Raw genomic sequence first — 24,697 nt, forward strand, 5'->3', positions numbered from 1 at the left:
TTTATGAATTCTGTTCTAAAGTGACTGTGTGATTAGTTCCCATCATAGACATTCCTTGATCAGCAGTAACTAGTGAAATTTTTTTACGAGTCGAGGTTATAAGCTATTAGTGATTAACTCAATTTTCAATGACAATATATTAACCTTAATTTGATTTCATCACAAATGATGGCACATTTTGCCCTGATTACAAAGACCTTCGAGGATCCTTAGGAGATTGTTTGGCAGCTGAGACATATAGTGGCGAAAATATTTTTATCATTGCTCTAGGTGATCCGTGACCATCATCTAGAAAAAATCGTTGCCATTGACCACCGACACCTCTTTGCCAGCTATATAATTCTCAAGGTGGATCAACAAACATCATTTGAGTAACTTGTTAGCATTCTCATGAAAACAATGCATTCTCAAATGTTTCATTTGTAGACATGCATGTTAAGTTTGTGTAGATTACACTAAGAGACTGTGAAGCATTGTTTAAGAGGATGATACAAGTCTAGGATGAGAGCATTTACGAGAGTGTGCTAGATGAAAACTTTTCACCTTGAAATTAATTAAGCTTGTGGGTAGTGCCACAAAATGCCCATGTGACCACTTTAGTTGAGGATGAGCAACAGGCCAACTTGCAAATGTCACATGCTTTAAATGATCCCTTTTTGATATGGCAAGGATAAGGGTGTAGTCTATTCTCCAATATTTCTGTCATGACAAGGGACTTTCTTCTCATTCTCATTCGTGATAATATTTAAAGATTATTCTTCATTTATACTTCTCCCTTCTCCTTAAATGTTCAAATATACATTATGTTGAAGGGAAATCTAAGGTGAGATTAGGAAGTTGATAAGTAAAATGATGCAAGACGGTTCACACAAATGACAGAAAGTCGTTATTTAGTGCATTCGAATGGAGAAAATCGCCTCTAGATCGGTGCTTGTTTAATTGAGGCCCAAAGTGAGTTCATACTATTGTTAGATCCATGTTCAAGCTTACCGTCGGCCTAGGAAACGCATTCCAGATCCTAATTTGGTTCAGATCCACCAAAGGGTGTGCTATTTGACTAACTTGTGGCTACCTAACTTGTTTGATCCTGGGTCTTATTGCGACTGGGGCCTCCTCTATTGGTTCCGGTGCAGCCTGTGCTTCTCTTTTCTCCCATTTGACTCCATATTACAAATCGAATCCACATATTAGCTTCTACACAAATAAAGTCAATAAGATGTGTTAATCCTATTTCAGGTGGGGTTACCATCGCAACATCAGTAAATATTAGAAGCCAGTGTGCATTAGGACTTCGTAGTAGTTTCGCGTCGTACAATATTTCATCAACAATCAATGCATCATCATGTATTTCTTCCTTAATGTAGACGTGAAGCTCATAATTGTACTTCTAATTTTTTATTATCCTCAGGTAGAGAGCCAGAACTGGTAGATGATCTCCAGGTTCATATGGGTATTATTGGAAGTACTCTTAGAGAACAAACGATTCCTTCCCGCAGCAAGCTCAACTGAAGGGGCCAAAAGAATGGAATAGGACACAGGCCCACAACCTTCTGACCGCTTGATCCGGGCGGCTGCCCATCAAATATAACGTAACTCACACCCAATAGAAGTATGATGCACACAGAAAGGACCAATCAGATAAGATTTAACTCATACTCAATAGAAGCAAGACACAGGCCCCTACAATTATATACGAAGAGTCAATGAAAGAATCAATAAGAAAACAGACAAGTAAAAAAGTTCAAAAATAAGGAACAATTCAATTGAGGAAACTACAAAACGTGACGGAACGGTCATGCTGTAGATTTTGATCTATATATTCTGCTGAATTGTAAGGTATCCATTGCAAATACAAAGTCATGCTCTTCCCTCTCTCTCTCTCTCGTATCTCTTCTATCTACGATTCTCCCGTCTTTTCAGTACTGTTCTAGGCGTCACAACCAATATTAAAGATCCCACCTTGAAAACATGTGGGGGTTGGTCCACAATGTGGTAATGAGAGGGTGATTTAGTGGGTGTATCCTACGTCTTTTTCCTCCATGGCGACTAGGATTATACTACATAAATTCAAATACCCGAAAGAGACTGGAAAGAGAATAAGTGGCACCCTTTGAGGTCCTCTCTCCAAGACAAGGGTTCTCTGAAACAATAATACAAGGGGGTTTTCAAATTCACAAGGACCTCGCGAATCTCTGGATGAAATTTTACGTCTTGCTTCTTGGGCCATCTGATTAAGGAGTGATTGAGATTTTGATGTTTGACGAGACTTAAAGAGATACTAAGGGAGACACTGTGAGAGATTTAAGGAGTTTTCCGCCAGAGATTGCGAGAATGAGTGAGAGATAAGAAGAGATAGAGAGAGCGAGAGACAGACTGAGAGATCGGAAGATATCGAGATGGACAGACACAGATCGAGAGCGAGAGAGGTGAGGAGAGATCTATTAAGAGAATGATATGGAGATTGGAGAGAGACTGACTGAGAGAGATAAGAAGAAAGATTGGAAAAGAATAACGGGACAGATTGAGAGAGAGAAATTGAGAGTGAATAAGAGCGAGATTGGCAGAAAGAAAGTAGACATTAAGAGAAAGATCGAACAGAATGAGAGAGACCCATAAGAAATGGGCGATAAAGAGTTAGAGAGGGAGAGTCTGAGAGAGAGAGAGTTGGAGAGAGACCCAAAAGAGACGGCGATAGAGAATTAGAGAGAGACCCAAAAGAGACGGCGATAGAGAATTAGAGAGAGACCCAAAAGAGACGGCGATAGAGAATTAGAGAGAGACCCAAAAGAGACGGAGACTCTTCTCAGAGAGAGGGAAAAAGTTAGAGAGAAGACCCAAAAGAGACGGTGATAGAGAGTCAGAGAGAGAAAGAGTGCACGAGACCGAGAGAGAAATTTAGAGAGAGAGAGACCCAAAAGAGATGGTGATAGAGCTAGAGAGAGAGACGGAGAGAGAGAGACCCAAAAGAGATGGTGATAGAGCTAGAGAGAGAGACGGAGAGAGACCCAAAAGAGATGGCGATAGAGAGAGAGACAGATAGTTTGAGAGAGCGAGATCCAGAAGAGATGGCAATATAGGTAAAGAGAGTTAGAAAGAGAAATCCAGAAGAGATGGCGATAGAAAGAGACACCCAGAAGAGATGACGAGAGAGAGATCCGGAAGAGATGGCGGGAGAGATAGAGACCCAGCCGATGACGATAAAGAGAGAGATAGAAAGAGTTGGAGAGAGAGACAGAAGATATGGCGATGAAGAGAGAGAGAGAGAGTTACAGAGACGCAAAAGAGATGGCGAGCGGGCGAGAGAGATGGAGAGAGAGACAGAAGAGATGGCGACAGAGAGAGAGTTAGACGCAAGAGAGAGGGCGAGCGAGAGAGAGGGCGAGCGAGAGAGAGAGAGAGAGAGAGAGAGAGAGAGAGAGAGAGAGAGAGAGAGAGAGACTCTTCTCTCCTTCATGCGGATGACGCGGCCCCAAGTGCAGTGCCGGCTGCGCTCGGGCGGATCTTCATCTGCGCTGCATGGAATTATGGAATCGACTAAGCCGGTCCACCCTCTTGTCCCAAGTCAACCACCCTGACTTTTCTGCCACCGTAGGTTTCCCCCCGTCTCTGTCCGCCGACACGACCCGTCTCCCATCAAGGGCCCCCCGATCGATCTCCACCGTCCGCCAAAGATCCGACGGCCAGAACAACAAAGTGGCAAGCCACGCATTTAACGTGGGTCGATGCCGTGGCGGACACCGATCGGTTGCCCGCGATGCCGTTGACTTGTCCCGGGAGGTAATACTAGCTGACGTGTCGAGCATCGGGAGGCCGCCGGCCTAGCCCGGTAGCCTACGGCGGCGCGCGGAGCCCGAGGCCGGAGACACGCCGCCGCAGATCCAGGGAATCGCCGCCGACTCGGCGGCGGCTGTGGCAGCGGGAATCCTGGATCGCCGGGAATCGCCGCCAAACAGCCCGCACGAGCGGCGGCGGGGGGGGGAGGAGAGCCCGCACGTGCCGGGGCCGGGGTTCCCCGGAGCCGGACGCCATCGAAGTGGCGGCCCGTCTCTCTCGCATTGAATTCAAGACGGGGGCCTTTGCGGGAAAGGGGAGGCCTTTAAGGGAAAATCCAGACCGGGGCGGCGGCGCCGGCGCCGGAGTTGGGCGGCGCTCTGCCGTAGCCTAGGCCCGAGGGAGGAGTTAGTGCGGGGCAGAGCTAACCGGACATTCCCAGGGCGTGGAAAGGACATGATTTGATGCCCCCCTCCCTTCCCCTCTTGGAAGAAACTCCTTTGACTTGATTTTTCTCTCTTCTCTGGCAAAGCCTTAGAGCGCAGGCGGCGGTGGCTCTAGGGGGGGAATAGGGGACACTGTTGGGGGACAGTCGCTGGGTCTCTGTAGTCTTTAATCTGGTCACGGCCGGGCAGTGGGCGGACAGCTGCGGTCAGAGTCCGACCAGGGTCGGCGGTCCTTGTCTGCCGCGCACAGGCTCCGCCGCTCTCTGCTTCTGCCGCCGCCGCCGCGCACGGCGGAGGCGGGCCTTCGACGGCGCCCAGGCTATTGATTCTTTCCCTTTGGCGATGGGTGGGGGCTTCTGATTCGCCGACGGCGTTGGGACGATGAAGGTCGCCGCGAGCTCCGCCGCCGCGCCGCCTGGCGCGGCGTCGAGCCCCGCCGGCGCCGGCGAGCGGAGGAGCATCAACCCCGAGCTATGGTACGCCTGCGCCGGCCCTCTCGTCAACCTCCCCCCCGTGGGTAGCCTCGTCGTCTACTTCCCTCAGGGCCACAGCGAACAGGTCACCGAACCCCTCCTTCCTCTTCTTCTTCTTCTTCTTCTTCTTCTTCTTCTTCCTTTGACGGATTTAGGCTCTCGTTTCAGGTGGCCGCTACTCTGCAGAAAGACGCTGACGCGCAGATTCCGAGCTACCCCAATCTGCCATGGAAAATCACCTGCGTGCTTCACAGCGTCACCCTTCACGTAGCCCCTTCTTCCCCGAATCGCTATTTTCGTCTGCCATCGTTCGATTGCTGACTGTTTTGGGGTTGTTCTTCGTCTTCGCAGGCGGACCCGGAGACGGATGAGGTCTACGCGCAGATGACTCTTCAGCCTGCGAATACCGTCAGAACTTAGAACCAATGCAATCTCTTTTGGCACCGATTTTTATTGGCTAAGATAGCAGATCCTCTTCTCCCAGGGCGATAAGGAGGCATTCCTCGGCGCGGAGTCTTCGCTCAAGTTGAATACTCCGCAGACGGAGTTCTTCTGCAAGACCTTAACCGCCAGCGACACCAGCACTCATGGAGGTTTCTCTGTGCCTCGCCGGGCCGCGGAGAAGATCTTTCCTCCCTTGGTACGTCGCCCAACTCCACCTGATTATCATCATCATCATCTTCATGATCGTGTTCATGATCATCATCTTCTTCTCTTCCGCCAGGACTTTTCGATGCAGCCGCCGGCTCAAGAACTCCAGGTGAAGGACCTCCACGACAACGTCTGGACTTTCCGCCATATCTACCGCGGTAAGGAAACTGGGTTTTGCGTTCTTCTTCTTCTCTGTTGAACGAACTAACTCCTCGCCTTTTCCTTGATCGTGTCTCAGGGCAGCCCAAACGCCACTTGCTCACCACTGGATGGAGCTTGTTCGTCAGTGGGAAGAGGCTCGTCGCCGGGGACTCCGTCTTGTTCATAAGGTACTCCGTCTTCTTCTTCGATCGGGGCTAGTTCTTCATGGCTTTAATTCAATTGTTGTGTTAATGCAGGGACGAGAAGCAGCAGCTGTTGTTGGGGATACGGCGAGCGAGCAGGCAGCCGACGAACTTGTCGTCATCCGTTCTGTCCAACGACAGCATGCAGATCGGCATTCTGGCCGCCGCCGCCCACGCTTACGCCAACCAGAGCCCCTTCACGGTGTTCTACAATCCAAGGTACAGCTTCCTCTTCATCTTCTTCCTTTGCGGAGGGAGCCTTTCTCAAGAACCGGTTCTTCCTTTGGTCTCAGAGCGAGCCCGTCGGAGTTCGTCATCCCCTTGGCCAAGTTCAACCAGGCGATCTACGGCTGCCAGCTTTCCCTCGGTATGCGCTTCCGGATGATGTTCGAGACCGAAGAGTCGGGAACAAGAAGGTGGGTAAACAATCGATCCGATCATAATGGCCTTGCCCTCGTTGTTCATCTGTTCTTGACCGTCTTGATTGATGTTTCAGGTATATGGGGACGATTACGGGCATGAACGACCTCGATCCAGCGAGGTGGAAGAATTCCAGATGGCGTAATCTGCAGGTCTCAGCACTGAAATCGACGTCTATTTGCTTCCTTTCTTCTTCGTTTTCCATGGTGATTGATCTTGGCGAGTTGCAGGTGGGCTGGGATGAGTCTGCCCCTGGTGAGAGGAGAAACAGAGTTTCTTCCTGGGAGATTGAGCCGGTTCAAGCGCCGTTCTTCATCTGCCCTCCTCCCTTCTTCAGATCCAAGCGTCCCAGACCCCCCGGCATGCCCGGTGATTGATTGCTCCATCCATGATCTGTCCATTCATTTCTTGCGGCTTCCCAGATCTCACCATCGGTGATTATTTTGTTGGTCTGTTGTCTGTTTCTTCTGCAGATGATGATTTCACGGACATCGAGGGTTTATTCAGGAGGGCCATGCCCTGGCTCGGAGACGAGATCGGGATCAAGGACCCGCAAGCTCTGATGCAGTGGATGAGCGCCCAGAGCGCGGGGTTACAACCCGACTACCTCCGATCCTTAGCCGGGCGCGTCGTTCAAAACAGCAGCCTTTCGGAAATCTCCAAGCGACTCAGCCTGCAGAACCAGAGCGCACAGTTTGGAGCTTCTAAGCCCGTTTCCCAAGACCAGTCCTGCTCCATCCCCGTGCAACTGAACCAGCCACAAAGGCAGCCGCTCGTCCCCGGGGAAGCCCTGCCGCCGCTCACCCAGAACCAGACCGGCGCTCTTCCTCCTCAAATTTTAGTCCAGAGCAGCCTTCTCCCGCAGCAAACCCTCCTTCATAATCACCACTCGAATCTACTTTTACAGCAGGTTCAGAGCAGAATTCAACCGCAGATTCATCACCAGAGGCAGCTAACAGAGCAGCAGATTCACCTTCAACTGCTTCACAAGCTTCAGCAGCAGCTTCAGGCGGCGCCGCAGCAGCAACTCCTGGGTCAGGTGGCGGAGCCAGAGAAGACCCCGGTTCTAGACCAGGCCATTCCCCAGCTGCCCAACCTGCAGCCGATCAAGTTCCAGCAGTCCCCGGCGGCGCCGCGCGCCGTGAACCCGCGCACGGCGGCAGGCAGCGGTGTCTTAGCCTCCAGAGGAACTCAGTCTGTGCTCACCGAGGAATTGCCGTCGTGCTCTGCCTCCCCCTCGACGAACAACTGCTCTGCCTTCGCGCCGGCCGCCGTCTCCGGGAAGACGCCGCATGGCGTGGCGGCGGCGATGGCGGACGGAGTGTCCCTCTCCGCCGTCACCCTCTTGTCCTCCGCCGCGGGGAAGCTCCAGCAGCCGAGCCAGACGGTGTTTGCTCCGCCGCCAGGGTTGACGGCGGCGCCACCGAATTTGGATTATCTTGATGTCACTTCGTCCGGGGCAGCGGCCTTCCCCCCACCGGGCGAAGTCCAATTCAACCATAGCTTCTCACCGTCATCTCCTCCCTTCGGTCACCACCACCTACACCAGCAGCAGCAGCAGCAGCAGCTGTTCTTCTTCAGAGACGGCGATCATGGCGAGGACGTTCCTGGCTCGTCTTCGGACCCAAGAAACAACGTTCTCTTTGGGGTCAACATCGAGGGCCTCCCCATCCCCGTCGCAGCAAACTTCAGCGACTCCAAGGATACCCAAGCCGAGCTCTCCTCCTCGATCGTTTCCCAGTCCTTTGGAGTTCCAGACATGGCCTTGAACTCCATCGAATCCGCTTTGAACGAGGGCTCCAGCTTGTTGAACAAGTGCTCGTGGACCCATCATCAGCCCCAGCTCCAGAGAATGAGAACCTACACCAAGGTCCTCGTCGAGCAATCGTTCTCCCTCTTCTTCAATTCTTCCCCGTCTTCTATCGGTAGTGACGATTCCCTCTTGATCTGAAACCGTGCGCAGGTGTACAAGCGCGGAGCGGTTGGCAGGTCAATCGACATCGCCAGGTACGCGGGGTACGATGATCTGAAGCAGGATCTGGCGAGAATGTTCAGCATTGAGGGCCAGCTGGAAGATCGACAGAGAGTAGGGTGGAAGCTGGTGTACGTGGACCACGAGAACGACGTCCTTCTTGTCGGCGACGATCCGTGGGAGTGAGTAAATAGAACCGACAGACTAGTAATTCTTCTTCGAACTGTTCTTCCTCTTCTGATCCGATACTCGTCGTTAAATCTGCAGAGAATTCGTAAGATGCGTGAGAAGCATTAGAATTCTGTCGCCGCAGGAGGTGCAGCAGATGAGCTTGTGCGGCGAGATCGCGGCGGGGATCGGCGCAATTCCGAACCAGGCGGGCAGCAGCTCCGACGGCGGCAATGCGTGGAGGGAAAACCACTGCGACCAGAGCACCGATCCTTCACCGGCATCCTACGCCCAAATCGAGTGAGATCAAGACGAAGAACATCTCGCTTACCTCCAGCAATTGTACAGCATCGCAGTGTTAGATTAGTTCTAATTTGTACCTAGAGATGTAGATTAGGTTTTCCTCTTCGATGCTCCGATCCGCTCGCCGATTGATCAATTATCGCCGCCGATGCGCGGTGAAGAGACATAGCTCGCCGCTTCCTCTCTCTTTCTCTCTGTGTCAAGAACAACGTCGAGTTTAAATGCAGCGAGTTGTTGAGGGTGATTGACTTTGGACGGAACGAGACGTTAGAATATGGATGACGCGGCGTCATCCTATTATTCCCACAGAAATTCTTCTCCATGATGAGTCGTTAATTTTAAAAATATTTTCTAGTATGATCGTCATCATCCGCCACCCAAAAGACTGCAGTGTACTGTTATACAACAGCCCTAGCTACGGACGGAACGAGACGCAAAAATACGAGTGACGTGGCGTCGTCCATACCATTTCCACAGAAATACTTCTCCATGATTTCTCGTTAATTTGAAAATTATTTAGGTAAACTTCTTAGATGACGTGTGGCCTATAGTTGGGAGACGGATGACGAGAATGAAAACTCGTCATCCGTTCGCGCAGACTGTTTTGTAGAACAGCCCGTTGGGGGAGGGTTTTTGCAGTGAGGTTTGAGCAAGCTCCGCGACGGCCATGGCGGAGGGCGGGGAGGAGACGTCCGAGAGAGGAAGCAAGAGGAAGACGGCGGAGAAGGTAAAGCCGGCGGCGATCGCCGCCGCTGCGCCGCCGCCGCCAGCGGAGGAGTCCGCCGCGAAGCAGCAGCGGAGGGGCCCTTCCCGAACCTGCGTTCACGAGGTGGCGGTGCCCAAGGGTTTCGCCTCCGCCAAGGACGAGGCCATCCACGGCACGCTGGACAATCCCGTCTTCAACGGGGCCATGGCCAAGACCTACCCCTTCGAGCTCGACCCCTTCCAGAGCATCTCCGTGGCCTGCTTGGAGAGGAACGAGTCCGTCCTCGTCTCCGCGCACACCTCCGCGGGGAAGACCGCCGTTGCCGAGTACGCCATCGCCCTCTCCTTCCGCGAAAAGCAGCGCGTCATCTACACATCCCCTTTGAAGGCACTCAGCAACCAGAAGTACAGAGAGCTCAGCCAGGAGTTCTCCGACGTCGGGCTCATGACTGGTGACGTTACTCTCTCCCCAAACGCCAGCTGCCTGGTCATGACGACGGAGATTCTTCGTGGAATGCTCTACCGGGGCTCCGAAGTGTTGAAGGAGGTCGCCTGGGTGATCTTCGACGAGATTCACTACATGAAGGATCGAGAGAGAGGGGTTGTTTGGGAGGAGAGTATCATCTTCCTCCCGCCGGCGATTAAGATGGTGTTTCTCTCTGCGACCATGTCGAACGCCACGGAGTTTGCCGAGTGGATTTGCAATTTGCACAGACAACCGTGCCATGTTGTTTATACGGATTTTAGGCCCACGCCTTTACAGCATTACGTGTTCCCCATGGGTGGGTCTGGGCTGTATCTCGTCGTGGATGAAAATGAACAGTTTAAGGAGGACAACTACGCCAAGTTGCAGGAAACTTTCTCTAAGCAGAAGAACCAGATGAGCGGAGGAAGGAGCGGAGGGAAGGCATTTGGAAGGATTGCCAAAGGCGGAACTGCTCATGCCGGATCCGACATTTACAAGATTGTAAAGGTAATGTTTTCTAATTGTATTTGTGTTTTCCTTTCCACGATTGTCGGGTCACTCTTATTTTTTTTTCTGCAGATGATTATGGAACGGAAATTTCAGCCCGTCATAATTTTTAGCTTTGGTAGGAGGGAATGCGAGCAGCACGCGATGTCCATGTCTAAGCTTGACTTCAACAGCCAAGATGAAAAGGATGCTGTGGAACAAGTTTTTCGTAACGCAATTCTCGTCTTGAATGAGGAGGACAGATCCTTACCTGCTATTGAGTATATGTTGCCGCTGCTTCAGCGTGGTATTGCTGTTCACCACTCTGGGCTTCTTCCAATAATCAAGGAAGTAGTGGAACTCCTCTTCCAGGAGGGGCTTGTCAAGGCTCTCTTTGCTACTGAAACAGTTAGTTGATAGATTCCCGCCTTTTTTCCCGATATCTGTTGCCTTATTTAGCTCGTCTTAAACAATCATTTTTACTGTTTTCATCCAGCTGATCCATCATTGTCAAAATACGATCGATTTCGTCATGCTAATTCTCGTTTCTCTTTTATTCAAGCTTGAAGTTCGCCTTAGATTAGAAATACTATTTGGCCTGTAAAATCTTCAAATTTGAATACGAGTTCTAGAAAAGTAAATTTTCACGTGAAAGTTCTATTTTCTGGTGAAATGTATTATTTTGCATTGGATAAACAAATTTAATTATTTGCCGCAATTACTTGAAGCAATTTTTTCTAGAAAATTGCTACAAATTGATCTTTTGATTTCAAATGTGATTCAGTCTTTCTTTTTTCCTCAAACAGTTTGCCATGGGTCTTAATATGCCCGCTAAAACAGTCGTGTTCACGTCAGTTAGAAAATGGGATGGTGATAGTCATCGTTACATCGGGTCTGGGGAGTACATTCAGGTAGTCAGATACCTCTTGATATATTTTCCTCTATGTAAGTCCTTTAATTCGACTTGACAACTGAAACTTTTCTTGTTTCTACCTTCATTAGATGAGTGGGAGGGCTGGTCGCCGTGGCAAAGATGAACGCGGCATTTGTATCATAATGATTGATGAGAAGGTATATATATATTTTTTCCTATTAATGAATGAGCGTGGTTTTCATAATTCATTTTGTTGAAAATCTTCTAGCATTTGTTAATGGGCAAATATCATACAGTATCACTAATGATTTGGGGAACCTGTTGTATATTGCTTTGTCAAATATAACATTAATACTTTTCTCCCTCATATAACAGATGGAAATGAACGTTCTCAAGGACATGGTTTTGGGGAAACCTTCTCCTTTGGTCAGCACGTTCAGACTTAGCTATTACACGATTCTGAATTTGATGAGCCGCGCAGAAGGCCAGTTTACTGCCGAACATGTTATTAAGAATTCTTTTCATCAATTTCAATACGAAAAGGTGTTTTTCTCCTTCTGCTTCTTTTATTACTTTTTTGTTAAGAGACGTTCCAATGTCAGAAGCTCTTAATCTGATGCCTCACTTTCATTTTTTTATCGCCTCTGGCACTAGGCATTGCCAAGTATGGGGCAAAAGATTTTGAATCTAGAAAAAGAAGCTGCTTTGCTTGACTCGTCTGGGGAGGTTTTTCCTTCACTCTTCAAATTCTCTCTGACTGTTTGGTCGTTTGCCTGATCTCTTTTCCCTAATGACCCTTATGACTAAGCGAAAGGCTGGTTACTTATGTAGGCCGAGCTTTCTGAGTACCATAAGCTGGAGCTTGATATAGCTGAACTGGAGAAGAAAATAATGTCTGAAATTGCTAGACCCGAAAGGGCCCTGCTATTTCTGTGCACTGGAAGGCTGGTAATTTTTTTCTTTCCTTCCCTTTTTCTATTTTCCCTCAAGCTCACACTTCTGGAGTAAATTATCTGTTCCTCGGTTTTTCCCTCTTTGTTTCTTGCCTGATAAGGTTCAACCACTTTAATTACAAAGAGAGCCCCAGAAAGTTTATAATTCGTAATAAAAAGTCCCAAAGTGTCAGTCGATCTTTTTGACCGTAGAAATATTGATGGTAATTTTGATCTCGAATGATATTTTGAGAAAACTTAGCATTGCTTAATTTGCCTCTCGGTTGTCGCTGATGGATTACTCAGGTCAAGGTTCGTGATGGAGCTGTTGACTGGGGCTGGGGAGTGGTCATAAACGTCGTGAAGAAGCCACCGCCGCCACCGGGGGGTTTGCCTTCGGCACTGGCGGCTGCACGCAGTAATTCATATATTGTAGACACCCTGTTGCACTGTGCGCCTATTGTCAGTGAAAATGGATCTACGCCTAAGCCTTGCCCTCCTCACCCAGGAGAGAAGGGAGAAATGCACGTGGTGAGTTCATCAAGCTTCTGGTCAGCAGCCATTTGTCATGGTTCGTCCATATTTCTTCTTCTAGATAGACTTGATGAACAAGTTTTCGCTTTTTGTTACCGAATGATCTCAGTCCTTCGATTTTTCTTTTTTCAGGTTCCTGTCCCTCTGGGTTTAATTTCGGCGGTTAGCAGTCTAAGAATTGCTGTTCCCGCTGATCTCAGGCCACCAGAGGCCAGGCAAAGTATACTTCTTGCCGTACAAGAGCTGGAGAAACACTACTCTCATGGCCTCCCTCGGGTTAATCCAGTCACGGTATGATAAGTTAATTTTCTTAGGCCACTGACTATTTGCTGATATTTTACTAAAATTTTACGAATTTAGTATGCGTTCTTTTCAAACACTGTCCTTTCATTGTTTTCCTCCTGTTTCAGGAAATGGGAATTGAGGTGCCAGAGATTGTAGAATCAGTCAAGAAAATTGAGGAACTTGAGAAGAAGTTGTTCACGCATCCACTGCGTAAGGTGCGACCTTGATGGACTTGTTGACTTCTCAATCAATTACTAATTCCCTGATATTTCTCCTATTTTTCCAACGCGCTTGTATAAGTTTCCTGTTTTTCTATATAATAAAACTACGCCCTCATTTTGCAGATGGGGCAAAACGAGCAGCAATTTAAGTGGTATCAGAGGAAAGCTGAGGTTAGCCATGAGATTCAGCAACTCAAGTCAACGATGAGAGAATCTCAGGTGGCTCTCATTCTTTTGCCTTCCGAACATTCTTAAGATTTTTACGGTTGTTTTGATTAAAAACCTGACTTGATCCCTGCATGCTTTGCAGTTACAAAAGTTCCGCGATGAACTAAGGAATCGTTCACGGGTTCTCAAGAAACTTGGCCACATTGATTCTGATGGAGTCGTCCAACTGAAGGGCCGGGCTGCTTGCTTGATAGACACAGCAGATGAGCTCCTGGTTACAGAGTTGATGTTCAACGGTGAGCACAAGTCAATGAATCTCACCTGATAATTCTACCCAAATAGATTCTTGGAAAAATTGAAATATTGTTCAGATGCGTCAAAGCAAACTTCCTGAATATGCAGCTTATTTTTCTACATATTTCAGGAACATTTAATGATTTGGATCGTTACCGAGTGGCGGCATTGGCAAGTTGCTTTATACCTGGGGACAAGTCAAATGAGCGGATTCATCTGCGGAGCGAGCTCTCAAAGCCTCTCAGTCAGCTTCAGGAAAGCGCAAGAAGAATTGCCGAGGTGAGCTTGCCGCCATGATTTCCAGTTCTTAACTGTCAGAGGCTTCATCTTTATCTTTACCTTCTTCAGATTCAGCGCGAGTGTAAGCTGGAGGTCAATATCGAGGAGTACGTCGAAGCCACCGTGCGGCCACACCTCATGGACGTGATCTATTGCTGGTCCAAGGTCAGCCCTGTTTGTGTCTGTGTTTGTGTGCGTGTGTCAACATCTTTCTTCTGCGTTGTTCTAGGGTGCGAGCTTCGGGGAGGTGATGGAAATGACAGATATCTTTGAAGGGAGTGTGATACGATTAGCGAGGCGGCTGGACGAGTTTCTGAACCAGGTAGTTGGAGAAGTGATCTTCCCCAGTTACATGGTTTATTCATGGTTTCTCACCCGTTTGTCTGTCAGCTTAAAGCTGCTGCACTTGCCGTCGGTGAAGCTGAACTTGAGAAGAAGTTCCAAGGAGCCAGCGAGAGTCTCCGTCGAGGTATCATGTTTGCAAACTCCCTCTATCTCTGACCCAACACTTACAACTTTGATACATCGATCAGTGTCTCTTTCTGAGTCCACACCCTCATTCACAAATGTATCATCTAGTGGATTAAATATGGCCTCTACAGGGATATTATATGATGAACAACCATCTGACTCTTGATAATTCTGCTCATACAAGATATCGTGTTTGCATGTTGAAGTTCATATGCTTCTAGACATTGCACCGCCAATTTTTTCAGGAATTATTTACTTTTAGGCTATCATATGGAAAAAAATCGAGTGCATGGTGGTTCTATGTAGTGAATGGAAGAATGGCATCCTGGATACCATGACATATGTTGAAAATGCAGCACTAGGAGATTATTGTTTAAATAAAACGCTGATATAGTTATTTGGCGAAAGCAATGAAAATACGAATTGATAATATTGTCAGCTCTGCAGGAGCAGAACACACCAGAAGCCTGCTGCCGCATTTAGGGTTTTAGAAAGAAAAAAGACAACTTCAAATTCGTGCTCAGAGTCTGGGGTTTAAATACCCATGACTCACACTTGCGGGCTTAGGCCCAGCCTGGGCCTGGAGTTGGCCCGAGACTAGGCCCGGGCTCGGCCCAAGTTTAAGTGACTTAATTCTCATAAAGAGGTCACTCAAATGGTGAAATAAAAGATACAAGGGGCTCTGTTTAACAAAATTTTATATGAATGACATTTCCTAGAATTAGAAATGAAATATAATTATGGATCATGGATGGATGATGAGCGAAGCCAAATGAGAGTCAATGCATCATCAGTCATCCATCCTGAACTCCATACTGAACACGGTTTAAACCCTTCCTGCTTTCAGCTCTGTTCTGTGATTGGCTCTCATTCAATGACTCTATTTTACATTAGTTCTCCATCCATTTTGTCAAGAGCATGCGGCCTAAAACATTAACTAATGGAGGCACTGTATGGATGACTGAATGACATTCTGTTAAGCCTCGTTCCACATGTCACAACAAATTGTTTGTCGTCAGTCTACAAACCCTAGGTGCATCTAGTGGAATGGACGTTCATAACACTAAACTGCTATGTTAAAAAAATTAAGTACTGTTAAATAAGTTAAAACACTTTCTCTCTTTCATAACAGCAATCCTATAAATCTAGCCTCATATCCAATAATGTAACTTAAGCAAGAAATACATTTGATGAGCTCCCATAGCGAGTGTGTTGATTTTCATCTAATTAAAACCCTAAGGAGGGGTTTGGCATGTCCCAAATGAAACGAATGGGGATATGCGACATGACAGGTTGTGGTAGCTAATTAATAATGTCTCCGCCCTGTCACTCATCCCTACCTTTTAAAAAAATCTGTCACATGTCATATGCTATCACATCCCATCATTGTCATGTCATCCGAATGGCGTCATTGACTGCCGCATAACGATATACTAGCAAAAAAATTGTTTTCATCGGCTGTCATAATTTGTCTTTAAATCTTTGATAAGTCAAAATTTAGGGGTTTTATGTCGCTATTTTACTTCAGACTTAACCAATAATATTTACAGAAATTTTCACTTAAGCAATCTATGATTAATATAGCACAAGGGGTCGATCCACAGAGAGGCAGAAATTTAATTCCAGAATTTTTTGTAAGCTTGGAATAAAGAAAAAGAGTTTAAAAGTGAAAAATACAATTTCTGGGATTTTTATGGAATTTTTTTTAAATTTATATAATTTCATATGATTTAAATTGAAGCAGAAATACAGTAAAAATATTGTATACTAATTTTCCTAATATTTTTTAACAAAAGGAATCGAAAATAAATATTTTTAAATTTTTTTTGGAATTTAATTTACACCAAAAACCACTAGAAATATCAAAAACAAGAGTTAGAGATTTCTAAAGAATTTTTTAGATGTTAAAATCACTAGAAATTAACTTTATTTATTTTCGGGATTGGTTCCTTATTTTTTGTGAATTTTTAGATGAAGAAAATAAACTTACTAATTTATCATGATTTTTTTTTCGGATTTAATCTGATTTTATTATAATATATAAATGCTAAAAGACACAAAAATTATCTGCTCCCGCGATTGCCGGCAGTGGAGTGTCTGCGGAGTGCCTATTGGGTCAACCTATTGGGCTTGGCCTAGTAAATATATATATATATATATGTATATATATTTTTAATATCTCTAATTCGACTCGGTTCGAACCGGGTCGAGATGGTTGGCGGCGATTCAGGACTTAGCCGAAAATGGCTTAGTCCTGAAGGATCCCATTCTGCCCAGAGGTTACACCCACTGCCCTTGCAGCCGGAGCGCGAACAGAGGGCGCTCTCACTGCCCCTGGCACTGCCGTGCAGCACACACCACTGCACGACAGCGGCGGCGATGGGAGAAAATCAACATTTTTATAGGTAAACGGATTTTTTTAATGCGGTTTTTTTGGGGATTTGGTGAGGTAAATGAGGGGGAATCTAGAGGGAGATAGAAGATATTTTAGAGTGATAAATAAATAGTTTTAGGAGAGAAAATGTCAAAATGAGGAGATAGAGAGAGAAAGTGAAGAAGGGGTAGATGGAGTTTGAGATGGAATTTGAAGGTACAAATGAAAGATATTTTTTATGAAAATTTGAGGGGATGAAATTGGGATGTGGATGAAGGTCTAGAGAGAAATGACCTATTCTAGAGAGAGAAATTAGGGAAAATGAGTGTTTAGACTGAGAAAGTGATGGATTTTAAGGGTAAATGGATGACTAATGATGGGAAAATGTAGACCTAGGTTCCTAAAACCTCAATGCAAGTTTACTGAGCCCTAAATTCTTCCTTTAAAGTCTGGATCCTTATATTTTTGTAGGATCAGGTGTTTTCAATGCAAACAAGATATGGGATTAAGAGAAAACTTCAATAAACTTACATTAAGTAGGTTGAACAACTTAGATTCTGAAATATGCCTTGTCCTTCTGGCCAGCCACTTTCTAGAGCACGTCCATAATAAGAGAAAATGAGGGAGAAAAAGTGTCTTTATACATTGGGATAAGTAACTAAAATATCCCTTTGGGCATTTGCTATTCTCCTTTCATACCATTTTGCCTCTTTTTCTCCATTGGTTGAGAGCTACATCTTGTAATCTTTAGTTTCTTTCTTTGTAAAACCTTTGGGAGCCCAATGGGCATGACAGGTGGTGGCTCATCTCCCTCACTCCTCTCTTTTGAAGGCCCACTACACCTTTTGCTCCTTTCAAGCCCCATTTGAGAATCACTTAACTCTAAAAAATTCTCTTACTCTTTAAGAATTACCATCTAAGAATTTCCTATAAATTTATGCAAATGTGAGAGTATAAAATAGTCATCAGTATTAAAATTTCTTGACTTCAAAGAAGTCAAGGAATTTAGTCAAAAATAACCATAATGTGCAAAAATTTGAATTTATAGCTAGTGCATAAATATTTAGTTAACTCAAGTGATAACATGATAATTTCTAAATTAATACCACCAAAACATCTAAAATGTATGGAAATATACATGTATTTATCATGTTATCAATCTTGATATTGGATAAGAATTTCGGTCCATTTATCTCTTCTTGCCTTTGATCTGACTCCTATTCTCTCTCTTCTTTTTCCCCTCTCTCTTGCTCTCCCCCACTCTTAATCTCTTACAATGTAACCCTTTCTCGGGTTGTTGCTCTTTCCCTTGCTCTCTTCCTCTCTCTCTCTCTCAGTCTAGAAATCTTGCTCTCTCTCTCTTGGACCCTCTATCTATCATCCTCTCTCTTGTGTTCTCTCGCTCCCTCTTGTTCCATATCTCACCCTCCATGTTGGCTATCACTCTCTATCTTTAGTTCTCTCAGCTCTTGTTCTCCATCCCTCTCTCTCTTGTTCTCTCAGCTCTTGTTATGTTTCTCACTCTCGCATCTTTTCTCTCTATATCCCTCCATCCCTCTCTCTCTTGTTCTCTCAGCTCTTGTTGTGTTTCTCACTCTCGCATCTTTTCTCTCTATGTGTGTGGAACAACGTGGGTTGGTGAGAGTCACCAATGGCAGGGGGATCAACTCAAATTTAGGGTGTTAATTTGTCGTTGATATTTGAGCTAATCAATAATAATTTATAATACTCATCAAATAATTTGACTCATTGATGACGAGCAATAGTCGTCTCAACAAGGTACATATATTAGGGGTTTAAATAATCTTTAAATGATGATTGAAGAATGGTAAGAGGATATACATATAAAATAGGAGATTGTGATGTGATGAATCCGAGGTGGTGAGATGGTGATAAAAATTATTTAATATGTATTATATGAATATTAATATAAGGAATATGTAGGGCATGGATAGATCAAATGTAAATGAGAGCATGAGATAGATAAATATCTGAAATAGTGATGGACGTAGAAGACAAAAATAGAGATAGGATGATGAAATGGAGGAATGGATGCGAGTGGAAGTGGATGGATGATGGTGAAATATAATGGTGGAAGAAGAAATGATCATGATATAACAAATGGATTTGATGGAAGAATTGATAGGTGGTTGTAAGATAGAGAAGAATTTTTTTTGATGACGAGATCAATATCGAGATCTAGATCGGGGATGGCTTTGGTAGTTTGAGATAATTGAAGATTGTGATGAGAATGAAGTGATGAAAGCAAGGATGTAGATTGAAGTAAAGATATGTGAAGGAGAGAAACTAATGTTAGGCAAGAGACTAATCTGAGATCCCCATGTTCAAATGGGATCAAACCATTTCCAAGATGTAGATCAACCTCTCCACTTCTATATTAATCTTGCCTGAACACTCACGACACCAAGAGATTGAGAGCTCAAATATAGTTTTTTAAAAAATCAAAGGTCATATTTATATATCCAATAAAATGGATGGAAAGAGGTGGTAAAAGGAAGCAACACCCAAAATTTCAGCCTAAAATGACTTCAAGATCATCAGATACTGCGATTTGAATTTGAATCATTCTTATACATATAATTTTCTCTCTCTTTCAATTTTGGAAGTCCGTAAAAAGTCAAAGACCCATTTAATAATTCCAAAAATTATATATAATTCATAAAAATATTAGAAATATATATTTTGAATTTTAAAATTGATATCTCTTTAAATATAATGATAATAAATTCAGAAAAAGTTATATTCTGACTCAAAAAATTATGTTATTTCAGAAAATGATGCCAAAAAATCAGTTAAAATTACTGAGAAGTATATAAAATTTTAAATATTATTAGAAATATAAACTTAATCATTTTAGTATTGATAACAAATATAGATAATCTATTGAACACAAATAAGTATGTAAATATGGACATATTAGCTTACTTAAAATATGTTTTAACGTAGGGTATCTGGGTGGGATTGTGGGAGTTACCAATGACAGGGTCAGAGGGTTAGTGCTGGGGTTTGAGGACCAATGAGGAGTGGGGTTTGGGTTAGAGATGGGGTGGGGGTGTCAGTGACAAATGATGGTGGGCTTTGGGGTCTGAGGTAAAGGGGATGGTTTTTGGTGATGGTTTTGGGGGGGAGGGTTGGAGATATGGTAGGGTATTGATAACATGCACTTAACATACACAATTTTTTAGATATTGGATTTTTATTTGCACTAAAATGGTTATGATTACATGTTTTCATCATAAATATGAAATAAATTTATCTTTAATACATTCTCTTAAAATTTTCTATTTTTTGGAATCTTTTTGAAAAATTTGAGGTGAGAGCATGAAGAAAAAGGCTATAAAAATACTATCGACAGTTTTTGTAGCTTTAGATCAACAATTTTATTTATGTTATGGAATTATAACTTGTTCTAGAAAAAGGCTTACACAATTTTTCAGGTGAAATAGGAAAGATAATGAAGGTGATAGAAAATCAGTGTGCATTTATTTAAAATTAAGACCGATATCAAAATAAAATATCTCAAACATAGAGGGTTATTTTTTAACATTTCATGGAGAGAGAAAAGGCCAAAATAATCCAATGCCTTAGATTTCTTGAGATTCAAATCTTTGATATCTGAAGATCCACCAATTGGATTAAGCTCAAGTTTTGAGCACTAGTTCTTCATTTTACTCTCTTTCGATCCGTGTGGATGGATCGACTAACGGATTCCTAAAAATAAATAAAATTAAAGAAAAACTAGAGGCAGACGTGGAATGGTCTCACCCCTCTACCATACGCATAAATTTGTAATTATCTCTCTTTTTTCATGGATGCTTAACCACAGTATGAAATCAGATGGGAGCTGGCCTTGGATCAAGTTTTATCCTGTTATCTATTTGATTTTTTGTTTCTTTCTTCATTGATCTTGATTTGTGTTCTCCAAAATTGCCTTGGGTAGGGCAAAATGTACTAGCCCTTTTCTTGATTCATGAAGCAACTTAACTAATGATCAAATACTATAATCAGGCACAAGATATCCTTAACGTAGATGGATTATTAATTCCATATCTTCCTTTAAATCTATATATCAATCACCAACAATTATTTTTTAAAAAACCTATAATAAGTACTATCCTTCTCTCATTACACTTCTGATTCTTGATCTTGTTTTGAGGATCAGGTTCGATGAAGTGAGGACCTATATCATCTTCAAAGGCTCTTATATCTCCTACCTCCTTCTTCTCAATTCTTTTCCTTTATAATCTCTAAGTATCCACCTTTTATTTGGAAACAATTGAGATCACCCCCATTTAATCTTGGAGATCTGATCTTCCCTGGAGAATATATCTAATTATGATTAAGTATCTTAAAACTAAATTCTAAATAGCTTTAATTAAATCCTTGAACCTTGTGGATGACCCTTCTAGTCATCATGTACATCTTCAGATAAAGGTTCATTATAAATGTTACTGTATAATTGATTACAAATAATGATAGTAATGAACCTAGTTAATTACAATATAATTTATCTTATCAGGTATCAATCAGCGGACATTGAGTTGACACTGGGATGGTGGAATTCATTGGAACACTGACTTACCTCAACTAGTTGTATTTATGCATGAGTTTCTTTCTTGTGTCCAACTAGGATATCAATTGAGGATTTGCTGTATATTGTGCACATGATCGTCACATTGTAAGCTGTTGGTTACATAACCAACACTTTACAATTAGTGTGAGGCTTGTGACACCAATTAGTGTGAGGCAATTTTTCTCATGTATAATTTTTACGTTTCTGCGTAATGTTTATTTTTTATTATTTCAAGATTAAGGCGAAGTGCATTTCAATAAAATGCCTATGTATGTGTTTTGATTAATTTCCAGAATACAATATTCTAAGTCAACCCTCACTGAATGGGTTTGCATCAAATCAGACCTTTTATTCATACTAAGAGTTATTCATATGAAGATAAAAAAACTTTATATGGTTCAAATTATTCAACTCACACTTGCATTAAATGACTGGATTCATGTTATAGAAAGACATGATCTTTGATTGTCAAGTCGAGATACCAAATCTTTGAGATAATACCCTAATTTTTTTATGAATTTTTGATAACCGGGTCAAGTATTTATGTTGCCTGTGAAATATGATGGTCAACATGGGCTTATCAACCTACTTTAGACATTTTGTGTTGGCAAAAACATGGTGTGGGAGATGACTGACCCAAAGGTTATGTGCCTAGATTGGTCCAGCCATTTCCTAAACATCACCCTGGGTCTTTTTAAAATTATTATATTTAGCGTTGGTAAAATATCCTAGACACACATAAACCCCACTTGCCTATACCCCAAATTTGAAAGGAATGACATTCAAGGGTGATACCTATGCGAGTCACAAAGTAGACCTCAGATCCATCAACTGGTTCTTGCCTCTTGAGACGATGGTGGAGTGCAAGGGAGAGAAGGGGTGACACCATCTCTCTCATTGAATTTCTGCATTGGAGAGCTGGAATGTAGATAGTACCTATGATAAAGGGTGTGCAAACCAACCTCAAATGCTCCACACTTTGTGTGACTTGTGAGGTCTCTCAAGGACAAGTGTGTGTCTTGTGCAAATAATCAACATGCTCATACTCTTAACACGATGGTTGCGTCATGCATATCGGGGGAGATCTTGCCAAGAGGTGTATGGAGAAAGGGTGAGAGCATACCACATATTTGGTGAGCACATTCCCATATGGTCCCCCTCTCCCAACTGGTGGTGAACACCAATAATTTGCACCCTACAATGAGTGAGGTCCTAACAAACAGACTACAAAGGCCAATGAGAGATATCATATGCATATGGCATACAAATTAACAAGTTTAAGTCAGATTTTATGATGATACTATGAAGGTTTGTTCCTCATAGAAGAGTAAGCCATCCCATAGTCTCTAATGATATGTTAGTCTGAATGTCATAAAAGTGAGAAAATTAAAATGATGCGCGCATTGGGAATTTATGGGCTTCAAACGTCAAGATCCAAACTCGGTTGTGCAACAGAATTTTGAATCGAAGACAAACCTAAAGCTGTAGGCATAAAAAAAACCAAAGTCATCACCTTTGCAAGGATCAAATGTGTGATTTCTTGGTTCTTAGGTTATCATCTTCAAGCCATTTAAATGTCTGGCCTTAAGATGTATTCACGTGATCTTGAGTGGGTGAGACACTCATACTGATTCACATGGGTATAAAATGAGGGAGCCCCTTTTATTTATATTATATGGGAAAAAATAATAGAAGTCCTTGTTCTGTGAATAATTAATAAAAGTCCCCAAATGATTATATCCACTAACATCTAGAACTTCAATATATTTGTCTAGTTAATAACTTCAATAGCCCTGTAACCTGTACTGGGATAACCTTATTAATTATTTATATCACATTTATATTTATTTATCAAATATTTATTTAAGAGAATCCTATGTTTAGCTTTTCAGAACATGGGTTACCAAAGTATTTTTTGTACCTTAGAAGATGCATGTGAATAGGTCAATTATTTTCATAAAACGTTTACCAACATTGGTAACTATGCATATATAATCCCTCATCTACACAAAGCTCTGAAATGACTTAGGAAATGGGTAATTGTACAATCCTAATTTCTCATTGTGTTTCATTCTAGTGTGTGGCAGAATAATCAGAGAACACCTTCTCCAAAATTTCCATCACCATGGCCTATGATTTAACTACATCATCTTCCTATGGGTAAATATCCACTAATAATCCCATCTTTCTTACCGAGGGCGAACAAATCCATCTTGACCACATATGATGGAGGACCATCCAGTAGATCGAGCCCCGACCCATCACCAGCCACCTTGCGGAGTCCGAGCCGACATGAAGAACCCACACTTCCACTATCAGGTTTGAGAAGGGACATCATCATCTCTCTTTTTGTCGTAATTTCATTTTTCTTCGTCGTTGGATTGTCGGGAGGCCCCTCCTGCGTGAGTACCAGCCTCCAAAGTGTGTTTTTTTATTTTTAATTATGCTTAATTGCCGTCTTTAGGGGGAGGAAATCCATGTTGGGCTTCTTCTCCCCCTAAAGAGCTCTTTTAAGGGTAAGCCCAACAGGCTTTCCCCTTAAAAGGGGGCCCACTTGGGCCTCCCACAACTGCCACTCCCTCTCTATAAAGAAAGGGGGATGGGTAGGCGTGGGAGGACAGGCTTGGTCAAAATTTGAAGAATTTGGAGATCTGTTTGTTCATTGGCCCTTATCTTGTGTTTTTTTTCCTTCTGAAGTAGTATTCTCGTGTTTGGTTGAAGAAGAAGATTTGTCAAGAAGAAGAGAAGGTTTCTCTTTATTGTGATTTGTTCGGATTTCTCAATCACATTGGTAGAAGATTGATCCTCTTTCAGCAAACGATCATTTGGTGTGCATTTTGTGGGTCCAGAAGCTGTTCTAATAGCCTCGCTCAGTTTTTCCTTCTTTTTTATCGTCACGGAATTCACATTTGGGGGCTCGATTTGTAATTCAATCAGGGACACTTGGATTCACCGAAGACGGCTGCACGATCGTAGCGATCGACTGATCTTACTCTGGAGTTCCCAATCGACTTGAATGATACTGATCGTTGATAGTCGCTCGCCAAAATTTTGCTCATCGGCGGTCTGCTCAACCGTCAGAAATTTCGATCTACATATGGTATTGTTGTTGAAAGGAGAGATTCCATCGATTAACGCATCAGGGTGGAAATCTACCCCTCCCGTCCGGTCTAAGAAGAAGGCTTTCTGCTCTGTGTTTTACATTTGACGGAGAAGATTCTGAGTTTTTTATCACCGTCGTTCTACCAATCTCCCCATTTGACGTTGACGGAGGGGATTCTGGTTCTTATTGTCGTCGATCTTCCTGGGTACTGCTATGTCAATCAGGCCCTGGCGATTAATTCATCCGGATGCTGATGTTGAGTGGTGCCGCTGATCCTCGCTGCTGATCACTATTTGGTCGACCACTGACGTGTCTTCGCTTGTTCTCCGTCGACGACCATTCCTTGATCGAAGAAAGATTTTC

At 43.7% G+C, this 24,697-nt stretch overlaps 2 protein-coding genes and 1 long non-coding RNA gene across 3 annotated transcripts; 2 read left to right on the forward strand and 1 right to left on the reverse strand.

Moving 5' to 3' along the window:
* Nucleotides 1-2,092: 2,092 nt before the first annotated feature.
* On the reverse strand, nt 2,093-8,739 carry LOC144713234 (uncharacterized). Its single transcript, XR_013583982.1, has 2 exons — nt 8,626-8,739; nt 2,093-8,530 (listed from the first exon to the last, which is right to left on the reverse strand). It is a non-coding gene; the product is annotated as an uncharacterized LOC144713234 (long non-coding RNA).
* On the forward strand, nt 4,599-8,661 carry LOC144713233 (auxin response factor 5-like). Its single transcript, XM_078587762.1, has 13 exons — nt 4,599-4,775; nt 4,859-4,957; nt 5,042-5,098; nt 5,175-5,330; nt 5,415-5,499; nt 5,580-5,670; nt 5,740-5,904; nt 5,979-6,101; nt 6,182-6,257; nt 6,336-6,474; nt 6,579-7,975; nt 8,069-8,259; nt 8,345-8,661. The coding sequence occupies exons 1-13, from the start codon at nt 4,599-4,601 to the stop codon at nt 8,547-8,549; spliced, it is 2,961 nt and encodes a 986-aa protein (XP_078443888.1). The 3' UTR covers nt 8,550-8,661.
* Nucleotides 8,740-9,167: 428 nt separating the features above from the next.
* Nucleotides 9,168-14,471, forward strand: HEN2 (RNA helicase, ATP-dependent, SK12/DOB1 protein). The gene is made up of 16 exons (XM_078587526.1): nt 9,168-10,226; nt 10,299-10,613; nt 11,012-11,116; nt 11,208-11,276; nt 11,455-11,622; nt 11,734-11,805; nt 11,911-12,027; nt 12,318-12,542; nt 12,678-12,836; nt 12,956-13,045; nt 13,175-13,270; nt 13,362-13,515; nt 13,644-13,792; nt 13,862-13,957; nt 14,022-14,114; nt 14,183-14,471. Exons 1-16 carry the CDS (start codon nt 9,216-9,218, stop codon nt 14,291-14,293), a joined length of 3,030 nt encoding a protein of 1,009 aa, XP_078443652.1. The 5' UTR covers nt 9,168-9,215; the 3' UTR covers nt 14,294-14,471.
* Nucleotides 14,472-24,697: the final 10,226 nt, after the last annotated feature.

Source organism: Wolffia australiana, chromosome 15 (assembly GCF_029677425.1).
Source record: "Wolffia australiana isolate 7733 chromosome 15, ASM2967742v1".
NCBI lineage: Eukaryota > Viridiplantae > Streptophyta > Magnoliopsida > Alismatales > Araceae > Wolffia > Wolffia australiana.

What these genes read in the sequence shown, in the direction of transcription:
- LOC144713233 (XM_078587762.1), top strand. Translation starts at nt 4,599, where the DNA reads ATGAAGGTCGCCGCGAGCTCCGCCGCCGCGCCGCCTGGCGCGGCGTCG. An exon ending in TTCACAGCGTCACCCTTCAC is followed by an intron (nt 4,958 to 5,041) that starts GTAGCCCCTTCT and finishes TCGTCTTCGCAG; the next exon opens with GCGGACCCGGAGACGGATGA. An exon ending in ACGGTGTTCTACAATCCAAG is followed by an intron (nt 5,905 to 5,978) that starts GTACAGCTTCCT and finishes CTTTGGTCTCAG; the next exon opens with AGCGAGCCCGTCGGAGTTCG.
- HEN2 (XM_078587526.1), top strand. Translation starts at nt 9,216, where the DNA reads ATGGCGGAGGGCGGGGAGGAGACGTCCGAGAGAGGAAGCAAGAGGAAG. An exon ending in TCATAATGATTGATGAGAAG is followed by an intron (nt 11,277 to 11,454) that starts GTATATATATAT and finishes CTCATATAACAG; the next exon opens with ATGGAAATGAACGTTCTCAA. An exon ending in CAACGATGAGAGAATCTCAG is followed by an intron (nt 13,271 to 13,361) that starts GTGGCTCTCATT and finishes CATGCTTTGCAG; the next exon opens with TTACAAAAGTTCCGCGATGA.